Here is a 19,012-nt window from a genome sequence, read left to right as displayed (position 1 = left end):
TGTAGACTCTGCAATCCAGAACTATTCAATTGTGAGTATCTGAGCACTAGTATAAGAGACTCAGCTATTTCCTGGCCACAGCAAATGATTTTTAGATTCACACTCCAAATAAGTCTAGAGTTTTCTATTGTGGTTCTTTTTATAATTTTAGGATAATGATGATGGAAAAATTTATTTTTAAGTTGAAGGAAAAAAAATCTAGTAATGGAAAAATTCAAATAGGTAACAGATAAAAATAAAGCTGGGCATAATGTTGTGTGCCTACAAGTCCAGCACTCAGGAGGCAAGAGAATGCTGAATTCAAGGGTAGACTGAGCTACATAACAAAAACCCTGTCTCAAAAGCCAGGGGGTAGCATGCTTGCTTAGCATGTATAAGACAGTAACACACATACACACAATCTAAAGATGAGTAGGTGTATGCTACATGTAAGGAATTTTTAACATTTGATATGATGAATGAAAAACAGACAACAGAATCCCTGTTCTCAAAGAATTTCAAGTATTTGTGTTGTTTGAAAGCAAAAGAATAAACATATACAAGACAAAGGGTACAGAAATCAAAAGCAGTGACAAAAGGGAATACACCAAAGGGAGAAAAAAAAAGAGAAATAACTGGGAAGGGGAGAGGAATCACAGAAATGGTAGGACAAAGGGTGAACCAATTCAGCAGTGATACTCACTAGACACAGGTTGGAAGTGAACTTTACAACTTGGCAGAGAGGGGAGTTGGGAGGGGAAAAAAGTGGGAGAAAATGAGGAGGAGGAGGTGACACTGTTCAAAAAAGCAATGTACTCATTACCTGACTTATGTAACTGCAACCCCTCTGTACATCACCTTTACCATAAGGTTTAAGTTTTAAAAAGAAAGGAAGCAAAAGCATACTTATTATAACTATAATGACAGGCAGTTTTTTTTAAAAAAAAACATAGATCTGAAGGACAGAAAGTGCCTAAAAGTAAAGGAATGCACACATAAAAATTCTCCTGAGATAGGGTTGGTTTGACCATTAGGTAAAGAAAATGTAAAACTTCTGCATTGCTTCTTGAGTCTGTTACTTGGAGGTTTCCACATAACTGAAAGGGGGTAGTGACCCTAATTTAGAAATCTGTGATAACAAAAAGTTAAAGGTAAACATATACATGCCTCAAAATAGAGACTGTAGGGTCTACAATGAAGGCAGCAAATGTGTTTCATAAAAGAAAGCATCAAGGGCACTTTTAACATGATGCTCATCGTTCATTTATAACAATGTGTGGGAGAGCATGCCAGTGCTACAACTTGAACTCAGGGCCTCATAGTCTCCTTTAGCTTGTGTACGCGTGTGTGCGTGCGCGCGTCAGTCCTGGACTTTGAACTCATGGCTTCGTCACTGTTCCTAAGCTTTTCTGCTCAAGGCTAGCACTCTACCACTTGAACCATAGCTCTATTCACAACTTTTTGGTAGTTAACTGGAGATGAGGCTCACATACTTTCTTGTCCAGGTTAGCTTTGAACTGTAATCCTCATATTTTAGCTTCCTTAGTAACTAGGATTATAGGCATAGGCCACCAATGCTTTTCTACTTGAAGCTGGCTCTTTACCACTTGAGCCACATCTCTACTTCCCATTTTACAACAACTTGTTAACCTTTATATTTTTGTTACATATATTTTATAATTAAAAAAGATTTTATGGAGATGGAAGGGAGGGACTGGGAGAGACTGAGGGAAGAGAAGACACTGTACAAAAGGAAAGGTACTCATTACCTGACTCGTGTAATTGTAATCCCTCTACATATCACCTTTATAATAACAACAAAATAATAATTTTTTAAAAATCTTACAAGAAAGGAATGGAGCAGAAAATTAATAGCTTAAAGGAAGTTTGAGAAACACTTTATGAATTCAATTTTATTGTATTGTAAGGGTGATGTCAGAAGGGTTACAGTTACGTAAGTAAGGTAATGAGTACATTTCTTGTTGAACATTGTTACCCCCTATGAATGAGGTATTCTACTAGTGGTTGTTAATATAGTTAAGATTATTTCAATATTAGTTTAGAGTAATTTCTATTCAGTGGCAGCATTTTATAGACTTTTACCAAACATCAACATAGCAATCTGAACTGGCCTATTCTGACATACCTTAAATATTATTTTAAAATAAAGACAAAGTACTGAGCTTGTAAATGAAAAGCATCACGGAGATGCAGTAAAAAATTATGAATTAATTTTTCAGATGAGGAAATTAGGAGAATTAAAATATATGATTAAAAAAGACAAAAAACTCAGCTGGGTGCCAGTGGCTCACACCCATAATCCTAGCTACTCAGGAGGCTGACATCTGAGGATTGTGGTTCAAAGCCATCCTGGGCAGAAAAGTCTGAGAGACTGTTATCTTTGATAAACTACTCAGAAAAAATGGGAGATGGCACAGTGGTTCAAGTGGTAGAGTGCTAGGCTTGAGTACAAAGAGGCTCAGGGACAGCGCCCAGGCCAGGACTCCCCCGCCCCCCCCCAAAAAAAAAGACAAAAATTTGATTTGGTATCAGATAACATCATCTTGAGTGAAAATTTAAAAGTGGACTCTTAGCTGGGAGCTGATGGCTCATAATTGTGAGCTACTCCTAGCTGAGATCTGAGTCTTATGGTTTGAAACCAGCCTGGCAACGTCTGTGAAACTCTTTTTTTTTGTCGGTCGTGGGGCTTGAACTCTGGGCCTGGGCGCTGTCCCTCAGCTCTTCAGCTCAAGGCGAGCGCTCTACCACTTGAGCTACAGCGCCACTTCTGGTTTTCTGGTGGTTTATTGGAGATAGGAGTCTCAAGGTCTCTCCTGCCTGGGCTGGCTTTGAACCGCAATCCTCAGATCTCAGCCTCCTGAGTAGCTAGGATTACAGGTGTGAGCCACCAGCGCCCGGCTTCTGTGAGACTCTTATCTCCAATTACCCACCAAAAAACTAGAAGTGGGGCTGTGGCTTACTGGTAGATTTCTAGCAATGGGAAAAAAAGCTCATGGATAGTGCTCCTCTATATATACTCAAAAGGAATGAAAATATATGTCCCAACAAAACTTTGAACACAGCTGTTCATAGCAGAATTGTTCATAGTCGCCAAAGAATAGAAATATACTAAATGTCTCTAAACTAATGAATGAGTAACAACAAAAAAAGGATATGCCTATACTAGAGAGTATAGTTTGGCCATAAAATTAATGAGCTAGCCCCTCAGTAGATGAATGGAAAATGTGGTGTATATATATATATATACAATGGAATTCTATGCCTCCATCAGAAAGAATGGCATTGCCCCATTTGTTAGGAAATGGAAAGACTTGGAAACAATTATATTAAGTGAAGTAAGCCAGGCTCAAAGAAACATAGGTCCCATGGTTTCCCTTATTTGCAATAACTAGTACATGTATAGGACAATAGAAAAGGTCAAAAGCCATGTACATATGACCATATAAGATGATGTTAAGTGAAATGAACCTGAAGATAAGGACACAAACTTTACAACTTTGGCGGGGAGGGGGTTGGAAGGGTGGGGATGTTGGGGGGGTGTAGTTCTGGAGGTGGGAGAGAAGGGATGGTAGGGGAAAATCAAAGGAGGAGGCATCAATGCTTGATAGGACGTGTACTCATTACCTTGCTCATGTAATGGTAACCCCTCTGTACAGTATTTTTACAATAAAAAACATACCAAAAAAACTCCAAAAACAAAAAACAAAAAAAAAATACTGGGGCTTGTACTCAGGTCCTAGGTGTTGTCTCTGAGCTTTTTTGCTCAAGGCTGACATTCTCTCCCTTAAGTCAGTCACAGCCCTACTACTGGCTTTTTTTGGTGGTTAATGGGAAATAAGAGTGTCAGGGACTTTCCTGTCTGGGCTGGCTTTGAACTACAATTCTCAGACTTCAGGACCTTGAATAGCTAGAATAACAGGTATGAGCCAGAGGGACCTGGAAGTTGAGTAAGGCCTTAAAGTGGGCCCCTTCAAGTGCTTGTAACCTCAGAACACAGACATACACAGATGTACGAGCACAGGAGGGAGAAGGCAGCTGCTGCCCATGAGCGATGGGGAGAATTCCTTAGGGGGAAACCACTTCTGCCCATACACAGATCTTGCATTTCCAGTCTCCAGAGTACGTAAGGAATAAATGCTGTTTGCCAGTGTCACGTTGTTACAGTGTCCTTTGCAAATTAATGCATATGAGTAACTGCCTAAAGCCAACTGGGAGTGTGCAGCTTGAAAGTGAGGTGACTTGAGAGAGCCACAAGCATGCTCTGCAAGTGCCATATAAATGGGAACACTTCCTGACACAAGGTGAGCTTGAGAACAGAATGAACGCCAGTGCATTAGAGTTTATGTATTTATTGATGTATTGTGGATTGTCTGACTCCTCTGGCTAGAGGTAAACCCCACAAGATCAGACACATGGTAGGTATGCAAGAGCTAAGAGAGTGGGTTGACCTCCAGTGGCTGAGGTGCTTATGGAGCGCACCTGCAGAGGACACCTGACTAGGCTGATGCAAAGCCACTTTCAAAGCTAAACATTGTATTTAATTTATTCATCTTATTTTACTCTGTGTGTGTGTGTGTGTGTGTGTGTGTGTGTGTGTGTATGCGTGTGTATGTGGTGGCACTGGAGCTTGAACTCAGGGCCTCTTGCCTTTGATTGGCTTTCTTGCTCATAGTTAAAACTCTACCACTTGAACCACAACTTCAACCCAGAATTTTGCTGGTTAATGGCAGATAGTAAGAGGCATTATTACTAGGAAGATTAAAACCGTGAATGTCCTGGGTGCTGGTGGCTCATGCCTGTAATCCTTACTACTCAGGAGGCTGAAATCTAAAGATCATGGTTTGAAGCTAGCTTGGGCAGGACCAGGTTTGTGAGAATTTTTTTTATCTCCAATTAGCCACCCAAAAGCCAGAAGTGGTGGTGTGACTTAAGTGGTATATTACTAGCCTTAAGCACAAGAGCTCAGAGATAGCAGCTAGGTCCTCAGTTCAAGTAGGACCAGTACCCAAAAGAAAAAGGAAGGAAAGAAGGAAGGAAGGCAGGAATGAAGGAAGGGAAGGAGGGAGGGAGGGAGAAAGACAGAATGTCTCAGTTATTAAAGTCATAATGAGTAAAACTTATTTTCTATGTATTATCATTGGGAGCTAGACATACAACCTAAAATTAGAATGATTGTACTATTCTAATTTTGCAAAAAGAAAAAAAAATCACATTGTACCAAATAAGCATACATTCTTTTTTTCTTCATCCTGACAACAAAGGAAGGGGAGTACTTTTCTAAATTAACATTCATGGCATGCTTATGAGAAATGAGTAGTAATGAGGTAATTCATGGTATGGCACTAATTTAAGATTGTCTCATCTGTCAAATAAAGGTTAACTCTAAATTGCCAGGGTGAGAACATATCATGAGCTATTTGAATCTGTGGGTACACCAAGAAAAGACTGGCCAAGCTACTTGTATTTTGAAAGTCAGTATTATGTGTGAATGTCACAGCAAAAAAAAATATTCCCTTAGATACAGGAATTGAAGAGTTCATCTGTGACTTGAAAGTACTGGAACATTGTCTAAACTGAGACATTTCTTAAATTCAATGACTGAAGAATCAGGACATCATTAACACAACTAAAAACTACTATTGGTAAAAAAAATACTGGCTCACATGTAACTATAACCCCTCTTACACTATTTTTACAATAAAAATGTATTTAAAAGATACTGGCTCAGTGGATCATAAATCTAAACTAATGTGGAAATTCTTGAAACCTTTGATTGTTAAACATTATCTCTCAGTTCATTCATAATCTATGTAGCTAAAGCAGGTCATTTGTCAGGATCTTGTATTGTCTTCACAAAAGACAATTTTTTTGGCATAATTACATTTCCAAATGGTAGCATTAAGGAAATTACAGTAGGATAATTACAAAGGGATAGGTTGAGAGTTTCACAGCTTGACAAATAAGCAAGTACATATAATAGTGTCTCCTTTCTCACATTTTTTTAAGACTGAGGTAGACACATAAATTAATTGTCAGGTAATTAATTACAACTTATCTAGTTAAATGCCGACACATTTATTACTCAATTGCAATGGAAATCTTTCCCAAATGCATTATTCCTTGTTTCCTTTGTGATTCATAAACCACAATGATCATAGTAAACAAATAAAAGTACAATATAGTCTCATGCACAGTGGTCCAAATAACTCTGTTGGTGAGTTTTTATTTATGTTTTGGCCAGATTCATTCTACCCTGTTTCTGTCAGCCTTTGACCTTGATGTTTTCCACTGGTGTCAGTGCACTGCCCTCTAGAATTTCCTTTTTCACCTTCTAACCCTGAAGTGTCATGTGTTTGTTAGAGGGGGAAAAGGTTGTTAAAACAAGCAAAGAAAATAGGTTAGAATAAGAAAGGTAATTGTGACCTTTTTGAGTTTTTTGGAGTTCTATTCTATGTGTTAATTAGGTAAGGTTGATTAAGTACATACTGTAAACGTGTGTGTGTGTGTGTGTGTGTGTGTGTGTGTGTGTGTTGATAAGTTGTTTGCTTCCATGCTACAAAGTTAGGAAATTTCCATTTCTTGAAGATACAAATCTCTTTGTGAGTACCGCATTTCACAGGATCCCGCATCCCTGTTGCTGTAAGTTGGTGCTTGTCTTGAATTCATAATATGTCTCTAGGTCATGTGGCTTAAAGTAGACATTCAGTAGCTTTCCCAATATGCCTCAGGGTTGGATAAAATGAAGATGGGTAAGTAGGGTGTGACCTCACTTTTGGAAGAAGTATATTACTGCTAATTGTCTAACATTAGTTTGTTCTAGCTTGCTAAGTAGCATTATGAGGCCAGTTAAATTTAGCAATGAGAATTCTCCCCCTGACTTGTTTCCATGACAGAGTCTGGGACATTTTTAGCTCACTTGAATTAAGTAAGGTCTATAGTAAAGAGGACATTCTAGAATGGAATTTTCCCACTCACAGATGATAGATTGTAGCCACTTACTCATGGAATACAGAAAACAAAACCCCAGAATAAAGTTCTTTGGACATTTGTGTAAGAAGAAAAGACACCAAATTAGTCCACGGCTTTCTCTGAATCAGGAGTTTAAAATCTATACACTTGATAGAATCTCTTAATAAATGCTAATGAGAAATTGAGTACCTGTCTTGAAGAGTGTTTAGTATGGGGGATGGGGTACTCATGCCTAAAGCAGCCCTGCTTGTTTGTGAGCCCACACACCCTACTCTCCCATAAGTGAGAGGTGCTCAGTTCTCATGGTCAAGCCTCCAGTGCTCACTTACTTAGCTTGTGCCAACACTCCAATGACTTCTGCATACAAGTCTGCCACAATGTGCATATTGCCAGTGTTAGGACCAAGGTACCTAAAAAAGGCATAATTAGACAAGTAAGTTAGCAAGCCCAGTTCATCTGAAAAAGCAGCAAAGCCTGTATAATTTAAGCACCAAACTTCATCAACACTCTAAGAAAAGAAATCACCTTACCCTTCCTTGTATTTAAAGTGCTTGAAAGCCAAGTTAATAACATCATGTATTAAACTGTCTATCACAGGATGAAGTGGAATCTACAACAGAAAAAAAAACTGACTTTAAAAAGGGAACGAGAAAACACATCATTACAGTGTTCTGCCCTAACTATTCACGACCTGTAACAATCCATAAATAAAATTCATAGGACCCAGTATTTGGCAATCATAAACAATGTAATAAATATGGCCTTTCAAAGCTTGTTTCTAGATGAATAAATACTAAATAAAAGTAGCAATCAATTATTTACTCACCTGTTTCAAAACTTCTATTAATACTAAAGAAAAGATAAAATCAATGGCAAGGTCCCGTCTTTCCATTAAATAATCCCGCTGTTGTTCATCACTGTAAAGTTTAAAATACCACATTAGTTGGGAGTGAAGAGACTTACAGGGTGATAGAACACATTAAGGATCTAGGATTCTAGCTGGGTACCAGTGGCTCACCCCTGTGATCCTAGCTACTCAGGAAGGTAAAATCTGAGAATAGTGGATTGAAACCTGGACAGAAAAATGTCTGAGATTCTTACCTCCAAATAACCAACAAAAAGCCAGAAATGAAGCTGTGGCTCAAGTGGTAGACAGCCAGCCTTGAGCAAAAAGCTAATGGACAGTACCAGGCCCTGAGTTCAGATTCCAGAATAGGGCGGGGGGGGGGGTGGAAATGTGGATAGAAAATAGAGAAGAGGCAAAGGAAGTCATTTGCACTCAATCAAAAGTTAGGGGGCAGAAACTGAACTGTGAAAGGACCATCCCTTTGTACTTACTAAGCCCTGACTGTTTGAACCTCAATGAAGAAAAAGGCCCCTGAGCAAAGGATGGAGAGGGACACGACCACAGTGTGCATCAGCCTTGGCTTAGGACCACTCCTCTTCTACCTACCAGACATTTCTCCAGCTGCAAAACAGGAGTAGCAGCGAACAGGTGGAGTGCCGCGTACTCAAAATGCTTGAAGTTGGAACTGTTCTGCATTTCAGACTTTTTCAGATTTCAGCACAGACATAATGACCTATGTTGGGGATGGGACCCAAGCCTAAACAGGAAGTTCATTTGTATCACATACACACTTTCTTTACACATCCCAAAGGTGATGTTACAGTATCTGGGTAGTATTGGGAAGGGAACTCTGAGCTGGGCATTGTACTTTAGCTTTTTCGCTTAAGGCTAGCTCTTTACCACTGTACCACAGCTCCATTCTTCTGGCTTCCCCCCCCCCCCGCCCCAAGTTGTGGGCATGAACTCTGTGTCTGGGAGCTGTCTTGCAGCTCTTCAGCTCAAGGCTAGGGCTCTACCACTTGAGCACAGCACCACTTCCAGCTTTTTCTGCTTATGTGGTGCTGAGGAATCAAACTCAGGGCCTCATGCATGCAAGGCAAGCACTCTACCACTGAGCCACCTTCCCAGCCCCCACTTCTGGCTTTTTGATGTTTAATTGGAGATAAGAGTGTCATGAACTTCCTTGGTCAGGCTGGCTTCAAACTGTGATTCTCACATTTCAGTGTCTTGAATAGCTAGAACTGCAAGTGTGAGCCACTAGTGATTGGTGGAGTATTTAGGTTTTGACTATGATTTGTCTCTTGTGATCAGATATGGAATTTTCTACCTATAACACCATGTAGATGTCCCCCAAAATTCAGATGTTGGATTTTGGGGTTAGGAATGATTACCCTGTACTTACTTCAAGTTTAGAGATGATAAAGCATGTAAAGTTTTTAGCATAACTTCTTTAACACATAATGACTTACTACTTACTTGTTGAGGAAGGATGACAAGACTTGGACTTGTCAAGCAGATGTTTTATGATTTAACATGATTTTGAATTTTATATATTCTTGTCTTCAGAGGGAATAAGGAAAAAAGCAAGGAGATTAGAGGGGCTCTGTAATCTTGGATGAGCCAGTTTAAGAAAGAGGAATGAGGGATGAGTTGACAAGGAAAGCTATAGTTTTAGCTCCCCAGTAGACATGTATTTGTGAGGTAGGAATGACTCATTTAGGATCACTTCAGAAGTCCTTCAAGACCTCATAGTGCAGGTGCTAGTGGCTCACACTATAACCCTAGCTACTTAGGAGTTAAAGATGAAAGGATCCTTGTTCAGAGCCATCTGGGCAAGAAAGTTTATGAAATTCTTCTTTCTAATTAACCAGCAAAAAACTGGAAGTGGAGCCGTGGCTCAATTGGTAGAGTGTCTACTCTGAGTTAAAAAGCTAAGAGATAGCACTTAAGCCATGAGTTCAAGTCCCAGGACAGGCATCAAAAACAAATATTAGAATAGGAAAATATTCCTACTGGCCATGAAAACAGAAACTCCAGTACAGAATGGATTGTGCAGAAGAATATTTGCTTGTCAGGCCTTGTGTGTGTGCATCATGGGAGAAGGAAGCAGGAAGGTAAAAGTGAGAGTAACAGAGCTTGCAAAGACATCATTTGTGTGTCACAAGACATTAGGGATCTTCAAAGGTGGCCAGAGAACCCTTGAGCAAGGAGCAATACTTGCAATAAATAAATAAACTTCGAATTTTATGTATTTTAACAAATCAAGTTGTGCTTTCAAATAAAATAAGACATGCATTTTTCTAATAGAAAATTCAACTTTATTGCTGGTTTGTGTTCTCACTTGCCAGGAGCCAGAGGCATCTGACAAATTTATTTGGCAGCCAAAATGTTGATATTATACTAATCTTAGAAATCCTCACCCTGTATCCATCCCTTCCCCGCAACTATTTTCAGTGGCATAGCTTCCTCCCTAAAGTTCTTCTATATCATGCTCTGTTCTTGAAACCCTTGTTCTTTTGGCTTTTTCCCAAATGTACTTTCTTTCTTTCTTCCTCTTTTCTTTCCTTCCTTCCTTCCTTCCTTCCTTCCTTCCTTCCTTCCTTCCTTTCTTTCTTTCCTCTTTCTCTTTCTTCTCTTTTCCCCTCCCTCCCTCCCTTCTTTCCTTCCTCCCTCCCTCCCTTCTTTCCTTTCTCCTTCCCTCCCTCCCTCCTTCCCTCCCTCTCTTCCTTCCTTCCTTCCTTCATTCCTTCCTTCTTTCGTTCCTTCCTTCCTTCTTTCCTTCCTTCCTTCCTCCTTCCCTCCCTCCCTCCCTTCTTCTTTTCTCTCTTTCTTCTCCCCCCCTCCTCTCTTTGGACAGGATTTCACTATGTAATTGAGGCTAGATTTGCATTTGGTGCACAATTCAGACTGGCTTTCAACTTGAAATTCTTTGTTGGTAGCCTCCCAAATGCTGTAACTACAGGTATATATCACCGTGCACAGCTTCTCAGGCATAAATTTTCTTATTTTATTTTACTTTGTGCCAGTTCTGGGGTCCTGGGGCTTGGACTCAGGGGCTCAGTGCTTTTTTGTTCAAGGCTAATGCTCTACCACCTGAGCCACAGCTCCATTTCCAGTCTTTATTTTGGAGGTTTATTGGAAATAAAGACTTATGGACTTCTCTGCCTGAGCTGGTTTCCAATCATGATCCTCAGATCTCCTCCTGAGTTGGATTACTAGTGTGACCCACTGGGGCATGGCCATTTTCTCATTTTAAATATTCAAATGTAACTAAAGTGTTACTGGGTTGAACTTTAGTGTCCTGATTCTGTAGGCATGTGACTTCAATAGTGGCTCCGATATCTCTCTCTGTTTCTCTCTCTCTCTCTCTCTCTTTCTCACACACACACAAATTAGTAGCATTATTAAAAAGTCTACTTTCTTTTTTTTTTTTTGTCGGTCGTGGGGCTTGAACTCTGGGCCTGGGCGCTGTCCCTCAGCTCTTCAGCTCAAGGCGAGCGCTCCACCACTTGAGCTACAGCGCCACTTCCGGTTTTCTGGTGGTTTATTGGAGATAGGAGTCTCACTGTCTTTCCTGCCCGGGCTGGCTTTGAACCGCGATCCTCAGATCTCAGCCTCCTGAGTAGCTAGGATTACAGGCGTGAGCCACCAGCGCCCGGCTAAAAAGTCTACTTTCAATCCATCAAAAAAATGGCTCAAGCCTGTAATCATAGCTACTCAGGAGGCTGATGTCTGAGGATTGTAGTTCAAAGCCAACAGATGGTAAGACTCTTATATACAATGAACTACCAAAAAGCTGGAAAAGGAGTTGTGGTTCAAGTGGCAGAACACTAGCTTAAGAGTAAACATGCTAAGGGACATTGCCCAGGCCCTGAATTCAAGCTCCAGGACTGGCATCAAAAAAAAAAAAAAAAAAGAAAGAAAGAAAGAAAGAAAAAGAAATAAAAAAAGAAAAGGAAAGGGAAAAAAGAAAACAAGACAGAAATGCATGTGAAAACTAGTTTCCGTAAATAAATTATGACAAAACAACACAAAATGAATTTAACTCATAAAAACTGCTGCACTGCCCACCCTGAGGGAAGTCACCAGCCATCATTTTTTTGTTGTTGGTGGTGGTGATGGGGCTTGAACTCTGGGCTTGGATGATGTCCCTCAGCATTTCAGCTCAAGGCTAGTGCTCTACCACTTGAGCCAAAGCGCCACTTCCGATTTTCTGAGTGGTTTATTGGAGATAAGAGTCACACAGGCTTTCCTTCCCAGGCTGGCTTTGAACTGCAGTCCTCAGATCTCAGCCTCCTGAGTAACTAGGATTACAGGCGTGAGCCACCAGTGCCTGGCTTGTCACAAGCCAGCATGTAATGTGGGAAGGATTGCCAAACACCTTAAGATGTAAGACTGCAATTGTTTACTGATTCCACAGTATGGACCATTTTCACACACAGAATGGACATTTTACCTTCAAATTTTTATAAATTTCAAAATGTGTCATGGATGAGAGACTGCTAATGTGGGCATAGGGTTTCTTTGGAGTGATAAAAAGTTCTGAAGTTAGGTAGTATGCTGGTTGTACAGTTCTGAAAATATGATGTAACTTTTGTTTTTTGGGTTTTTTTGTTTGATTTTTTTTTTTTTTTGCAATGAACTCTGGGCCTGGGTGTTCCTTTTGCTCAAGGCTAGCCCTCTACCACTTGAGCCACAGCATCACTTCTGGCTTTTTCTGTCACAAACTTTCCTGCCCAGGCTGCCTTTGAACCTTGATCTTCAGATCCAGCCTCCTGAGTAGCTGGGGATTGATTACAAGGGTGAACTACCTGACACTCAGCATGAATGTAAACTTGTTAAAAGAGTGAACTATTTTACTATACAAATAACATCTTGTGGAAGTGGCGCTGTAGCTGAAGTGGTAGAGTGTTAGCCTTGAGCTGAAGAGCTGAGGGATACCACCTAGGCCCAGAGTTCAAGCCTCACAACCGATTTAAAAAAAATTACATCTTGTTAAAAACTTTCCCTCTTCAACTAAAAATTTTACTCAGTATGAAAAAAACCATTATCAATCTCTTCAAAATGATAAATATTGAAACTTGGATAAACTCCAGCAGAGTGTAAGTTTATACTGCCAATTTGGATGAAAGATGCAATAAAAGTATGGAACTCCAATTTCAAGGAAATTCTTCACTTATATATTTGTGATACATAGATTTATGGGATCTGAATTCTGCCTAGGTATACAGCTGGACTGAGATCCACCTATTTTAGGTTTCCCATAACAGCTGGGACAAGAGGGACACACCACTGAACCCAGTTATAGGCTGAGCAGGGGCAAGAAGGGTCTTGTGAACTTGCCTGGTGGTGCTGCCTTCGAACTGTGAACTTCATAATCTCATGCTTCCAAGTAGCCATGATTACATGCGTGATTACTTGTGATTGATTATTCAACATTCTTCTTCCATATTTTCTATAATTTTATGTTTCTGTATTTTCTATATATATCTATATCATTATAACTGTTCTATATTTTTTTAAAAAGATGAGAACTGGTAAGAAAAATGAAAGGGATTAAACTACTCAGAAGAAATAGTTAATGTCTGCTCTTGAGTATTTAATTTGTTTTCTGGTTTTACAAGCATTTAAAAATGCATAATCAATTCCTGCAGGAAAAAAATATGCTTTAAAAATAACCTCTCGGTTCTTAAAAAAAAATAAGTGCATTAAACGTTCTTCTATCTAATGACATGCTATAGTGAGTTGATTACATACATATGCAATTAAATGTACTTACCTAAAATGTGGGCTCTGAGTGTGTGTGAATGTATGTGTGTGTGTGTGTGTGTGTGTGTGTGTGTTGGAGGGAGCAGACATTAATTTGACTATTTTAGAAACTCAAGTTCCATGGCTACTTGTGGAGCTGGAAATTCCACCTTTGAGACACGCACCAAGGGAAGGGGGAACTATACAGAGCAAGCACACAATTCTCATCTGGCCGAAGAAATCAGAGGCATGACTCTAACTTCTGTTTTGCTCACTAGCAGACTAAGGGACAAAGAGGTGGGAACTGCCCTTGAACCCAGGATTCCTGCCAGCCTGAAACCCAGCACCTGCCCGTTGCGCTACACTGAGCTCTCAAGGTTATTTGCACCAGGACTAAACTATCTCAGCTTGTCATCTGGGGCCTGTGACAGCCTTCTGCTTTTGGAATAGATCACAGGGGAGATGGACAGCAGAGGAAAGAAGAGGGAAAGATGGCGATTCTACAGACCCACCAATGTGAAACTAAGGCTGGGTGTCATTTCAGCCTGGGTCTCCAAGGTGTTATCAGCTCCAGACCAGATGGCCCTAGGCATTCTTGTGGAAAGTCTGGACAGCATAGATAAGATATAACTCTCAGGTTGATTTATCATTCTTTTCTTTTCTCTCTTTCTCTTTCCCTCCCTCTCTCCCTTTCTTCCTTTTCTTCCCTTTTTCTCTCTCCTTCCTTCTTCCCTTCCCTCCTTCCCTCCTTCTCTCCTTTCTTCCTTCCTTCCCTCCCTCCCTCTCTCCCTCCTTCCCTTCTTCCTTTCTTTCTTGGTTGTGGGGCTTGAACTCTGGGCCTGGGAACTGTCCCTCAGCTCTTCAGCTCAAGGTGAATGCTATACCACTTGAGCCACAGTGCAGTGCCACTTCCAGCTTTCTGGGTGGAGGTCGGGGGTGAGGGGGGTGGGAGGGTGTGTGGGGGTAATTGGAGGTAAGAGTCTCATGGACTTTCCTGCCCAGGCTGGCTTTGAACCATGACCCTCAGATCTCAGCCTCCTTAGTAGCTAGGATTACAGTCATGAGCCACTGGCACCTGGATTCATTTTCTTTCCTTCCTTCCTTCCTTCCTTCCTTCCTTCCTTCCTTCCTTCCTTCCTTCCTTTCTTTCTTTCTTTTCTTTCTTTCTTTCTTTCTTTCTTTCTTTCTTTCTTTCTTTCTTTCTTTTCTTTCTCTTTCTCTCTCTTCTCTTCTCTCTCCCCTTTCTTTTCCTTCCTTCCTTCCTTCTTTCCTTTCTTTCTCTTTCTTTCTTCTTTCTTTCTTTCTCTCTCTTCCTTCATTTCCTTCCTTTTTTCTTTTCCTTCCTTCCTTCCTGTAGGGCTTAAACTCAGGGCCTAGTGCTCTTGCTTAATTTACTTGCTAAAGTCTGGTGCTTTGCCAACTGAGCCACACCTCTACTCCTGCTTTTTGCTGGTAATTGGAGATAAGGGTCTCTTGGATCTGTCTACCAGGATTTTAAACCAGGATTCTCAGATCTCAGCTTCCTGAATATCTAGTATTATAGTAGTGAGTCATCAGTGCCTGGTATTTATATTTCTTAACAATAACAACAACAATGACAAAATCAGAATCTTCTATGAAAGAAATGTACCTTTTTGATTTATTGCTGGTTCTTGGTCTGTATTCGTGTGATTCATCCTCAATGCCGTTCTGCCTTTTATACCAGTCAAATAATGTTCGCAGGATGGAAGGCAGGCAGTACTCAGACAGGGAACTCATGGAGCTGATGACCTACAGGGAAAGATGTGGGCCATTAACAGGCTTGTTAATTATTAAGAAACTTGTGTGTGTGTGTGTGTGTGTGTGTGTGTGTGTGTGTTGGCATGGAGGCTGGAGGTCAGGGTCTGGATGCTCTTCCTTAGCTTTTTTTGCTCTTCCTTAGCTTTTTTGCTCAAGGCTGACATTCTACCAGTTGAGTCCCAGTTCCACTTTGGTAGTTAATTGAAGAAGAATCTTATGAATTTTCTTGCCTGGACTGGCTTCAAATCTTGATCCTTAGATCTCAGCCTCATGAGCAGCTAAGATTATAGGCATGAGCCATAGACTCCCTGCTCTGAGAAACTTTCTATGTCACAAATTACCCCAAGCAACATTCACTACAAAACTTTCTCATTTATGACAGCTCTTTCATAATCTTAATTAGTACACTCCCAGGAGTCCAAGTCTCTTAAGTGCTGACAGACATTCTTCATATAGTAATAACTTTGTGGTTCAAGAAAGTTAATTACTTTGACTCCCTTTCATTCTAGAAATCAGATGTTAATTGCAATCAAGTTAGTAGGGAACCCACAAAAAATTATTTTCCCAAGACATCTAACTTGTACCTTGAATAAGAAGTACCTTGTAGTTGTTAGATTTTTAAAAATGCTTATTGTATTAAAAAATCTACTAATGCAATTATCTCATATCACTTAGGTGAAATAAACAATGGATATCCTCCAAACAATCTATGTGATGATAACAATTATTGTTTTTTGTTGGTAAACATTTAGCTGGGGTATGATGCAATTAGAGTCCACTGAAATGAGTAGGTCCCATTATAGATCCTTTCCTTTGATAGACTTTTAATTCTAATCTTTTTATCTGGAAAGATTCTTGATCATTTACTAATTACCATGCACAAAAAAAATGAACCTCTATTTAGATTTCATGTTGTCTGCAAAATTAATTCAAAATGAGTCATAAAGCCAAGCAGAGAGCCAAAAATAATAAAACTTCAGAAGAAAACAGAAGAGAAAATCTGTGAGTTTGGGGGGTTGTTGTTGTTGTTAATTTGTTTTTATGCCAGCATTGTGGCTTGAACTCAGGGTTTGTACACTGCCCCTTAGCTTATTCGCTCAAGGCAGGTGCTCTACCATTTGAGACACAGTTCCACTTCAGGCTTTTTGCTGGGTAACTGGAAATAGGAAAAAAAAGTTTCACGGACGTGCCTGACCCTGCTGACTTCAAACCTAGATCCTCCAATCTCAGTTTCTTGAATTACTAGGATTACAGGCTTGAAGTTGAGTCAGTGAAGCCCAACTCTTTGTGAGTCTGTGTAACAGGCAGGACTCTTCTGCCTACTCCAAAAAGGAAAGTGTCATACAAAATTTAGTACATGGAAATCATTACAACGAAAACCTTTTAACTGTAGAATATGCTGTCAAGAAAGTTATAAAGCATGTTAGAGACTTGGAGGATTTTTTTTAATATTACTGAGCTTTGAACTGAGAGCCTCTTACGGGCTAGGCTGATGTGATACTGCTCAGCCACACCTCCAACCCTGGAAAGACAGAACAGCTGTCTGAGAAAGGTCTTGTGTCCATTACATGTACAACCACAATATGTTTTAAATACTTAATTAACAAAGAGTATAAGTAAATGGCAATAACCTGTACTGGTAAGCAATAATAATGGGTTCATATACTGCCAATTGAGAAAAACTGGCATTTCATGTTTGGGGATTAATGTGGAAAGACATATTAATAACCCAAGAAAAAGCATTCTCAAGATTACTTTTAGCTTGGTTCTGGTGGCTCATGCCTGTAATCCTAGCTACTCAAGAGTCTCAGATCTGTCAAAGCCAACCTGGGCAGAAAATTCCCATAAGACTCTTAGCTTCAATGAACTATCAAAAAGCAGGACTAAGCTGGGCACAAGTGGTTCACGTCTGGAGTCCTAGCTATTCAGGAGGCTAAGATCTGAGAATCCTAGTTTAAAGACAGGTCAGGTAGGCAACTCCAAGAGACTCTTATCTCCAATTAATGGCCAAAAAGCCAGAAGATGAGTGGTAGTTCAAGTAGTAGACTACTAACCTGGAACACAAAAGCTCAGGGATGGTGCGCAGGCCCTGAGTTCAAACCCCAGGACTGGCACAAAATAAAGCAGGGCTAGAGGCATGTCTCAAGTGGTAAAGTCCCACCTGAGCAAGTAAGCCTAAGCAAGCACAAGACCTTGAGTTCAAGTTCCAGTACCAAAAAACAACAACACTAAAAGCCCCAGAAACAACCTAAAAGTATAGACAAATGCCTTAATACAATGTGGAATTTGGCACACAAGACTATCTACAAAATCATTAAAAATTACATTTCAGAAATATTATGGTCCAAAGCCAGGCAACATTGGCTCACACCTATAATCCTAGCTATGCAGGAGGCTGAGATCTGAGGATTATCATTTGAAGCCAGCCCATGAGACTCTTATTTCTAATCAACTACCAAAAAAACCCAGAAGTGGTGGTGCGGTTCAAGTGGTAGATTGCTAGCCTTGAGCAAAAATGCTAAGGAACAGAACTCAGGTCCTGAGTTCAAGCCTCAGGATCAGCTCAAACAAACAAAAAAAACCCATTTATGACACCAAACGGTTCATGAGATAAACACCTTTTTTTGTTAGGTGAGAAAAGAAAAGAATGGAAAATCATTTAATCAGTCTGGTAAATATGCAAATTTACCAACATATAGAGCACATTGAAACCAGGGTTTCCGAGAAAGAGAGAGAGAGGGAGAGAGAGAGAGAGAGAGAGAGAGAGAGAGAGAGAGAGAGAGAGAGCACACTAAAGAATATGGGGAGGTAGGAATTTAAGAAAAATACAGGTAAATTTTACCTGAGATTTAAGACAGTAGAGATTTGAGAGTAAAGGAAAGAATACATACAAACTGAGTGCTGGTAGTTCACACCTATAATTCTAGCTAGCTACTCAGAAGACTGAAATCTGAGGACTAGGGTTTGAAGCCAGCCCAAGCTGGAAAGTTCATGAGACTCTTACCTTCAATTAATCACCAAAAAGCCAGAAGCAGAGTTATGATTCAAATGGTAGAATGCTAGCCCTGAGCAAAACAAAAACTCAGGGGCAGGACAGTGCCCAGGTCCTGATGCCCCATACCAGCACCAAACTTTTTTTTTTTTAAAGAGACAAGTATGCAGAACAGAAAAGCTTATAGTAATGAAGGCATAAAAGAATTACTTGGTGTTTGGTATGCCAGAAGGGAGGGTGGTAATACTGAAAGTATTTTCTCTACAATTGGGAAGCCCCTACAGACTTTTGAACCAGGAACTCATCTCATAAAGAAAGGAATTTGGGAGGGTTGAACTAGCAGGGATGGGGTGGATCTGCAGGAGGTACTTCGAAGTTCCAGGCATGTGAAGATGTCTGCCAGGTGGAGAAAGCAGTAGGAGAAACAGAAACTTGCAGACCTCCTACATGCTCAGTTAAGCAGTCTGGGCTTCTTTCCTCCTAAGAGGAAACTCCTAAGAGTTTGTGGAGAAGAAGGGTTTCTTGTCAACGGGCTCTTTTTTTCCACTGCTACCTTGAAAAGATGCTCTTAACACTGAACAATTTGAGCAATACAATCAAGGCTTTCTTCCTCAGGTTTTCCCTCCCTCCCTGCCTGCCTCCCTCCCTCCCTCCCTCCCTCCCTCCCTCCCTCCCTC

The 19,012-nt window shown here is 40.3% G+C and overlaps 1 protein-coding gene across 1 annotated transcript in view; it reads right to left on the bottom strand.

The window, feature by feature from the left end:
• The window catches only part of Fry (furry homolog (Drosophila)), a 291,396-nt gene that overhangs the window by 172,855 nt on the left and 99,529 nt on the right, over positions 1 to 19,012 (bottom strand). The window contains exons 4-7 of the mRNA XM_013027318.1: positions 15,195 to 15,334; positions 7,796 to 7,886; positions 7,500 to 7,579; positions 7,299 to 7,379 (exon numbers count right to left, since the gene is read on the bottom strand). Coding sequence (XP_012882772.1) covers positions 7,299 to 7,379; positions 7,500 to 7,579; positions 7,796 to 7,886; positions 15,195 to 15,334 — 392 coding nt within the window. The remainder of the gene's footprint in view (positions 1 to 7,298; positions 7,380 to 7,499; positions 7,580 to 7,795; positions 7,887 to 15,194; positions 15,335 to 19,012) is intronic.

This window comes from Dipodomys ordii, unplaced genomic scaffold (assembly GCF_000151885.1).
Source record: "Dipodomys ordii isolate 6190 unplaced genomic scaffold, Dord_2.0 Scaffold102, whole genome shotgun sequence".
In the NCBI taxonomy this organism is placed as follows: domain Eukaryota; kingdom Metazoa; phylum Chordata; class Mammalia; order Rodentia; family Heteromyidae; genus Dipodomys; species Dipodomys ordii.
The sequence above is the reverse complement of the archived record's forward strand: the minus strand, read 5'-3'. Positions and strand labels throughout refer to the sequence as shown.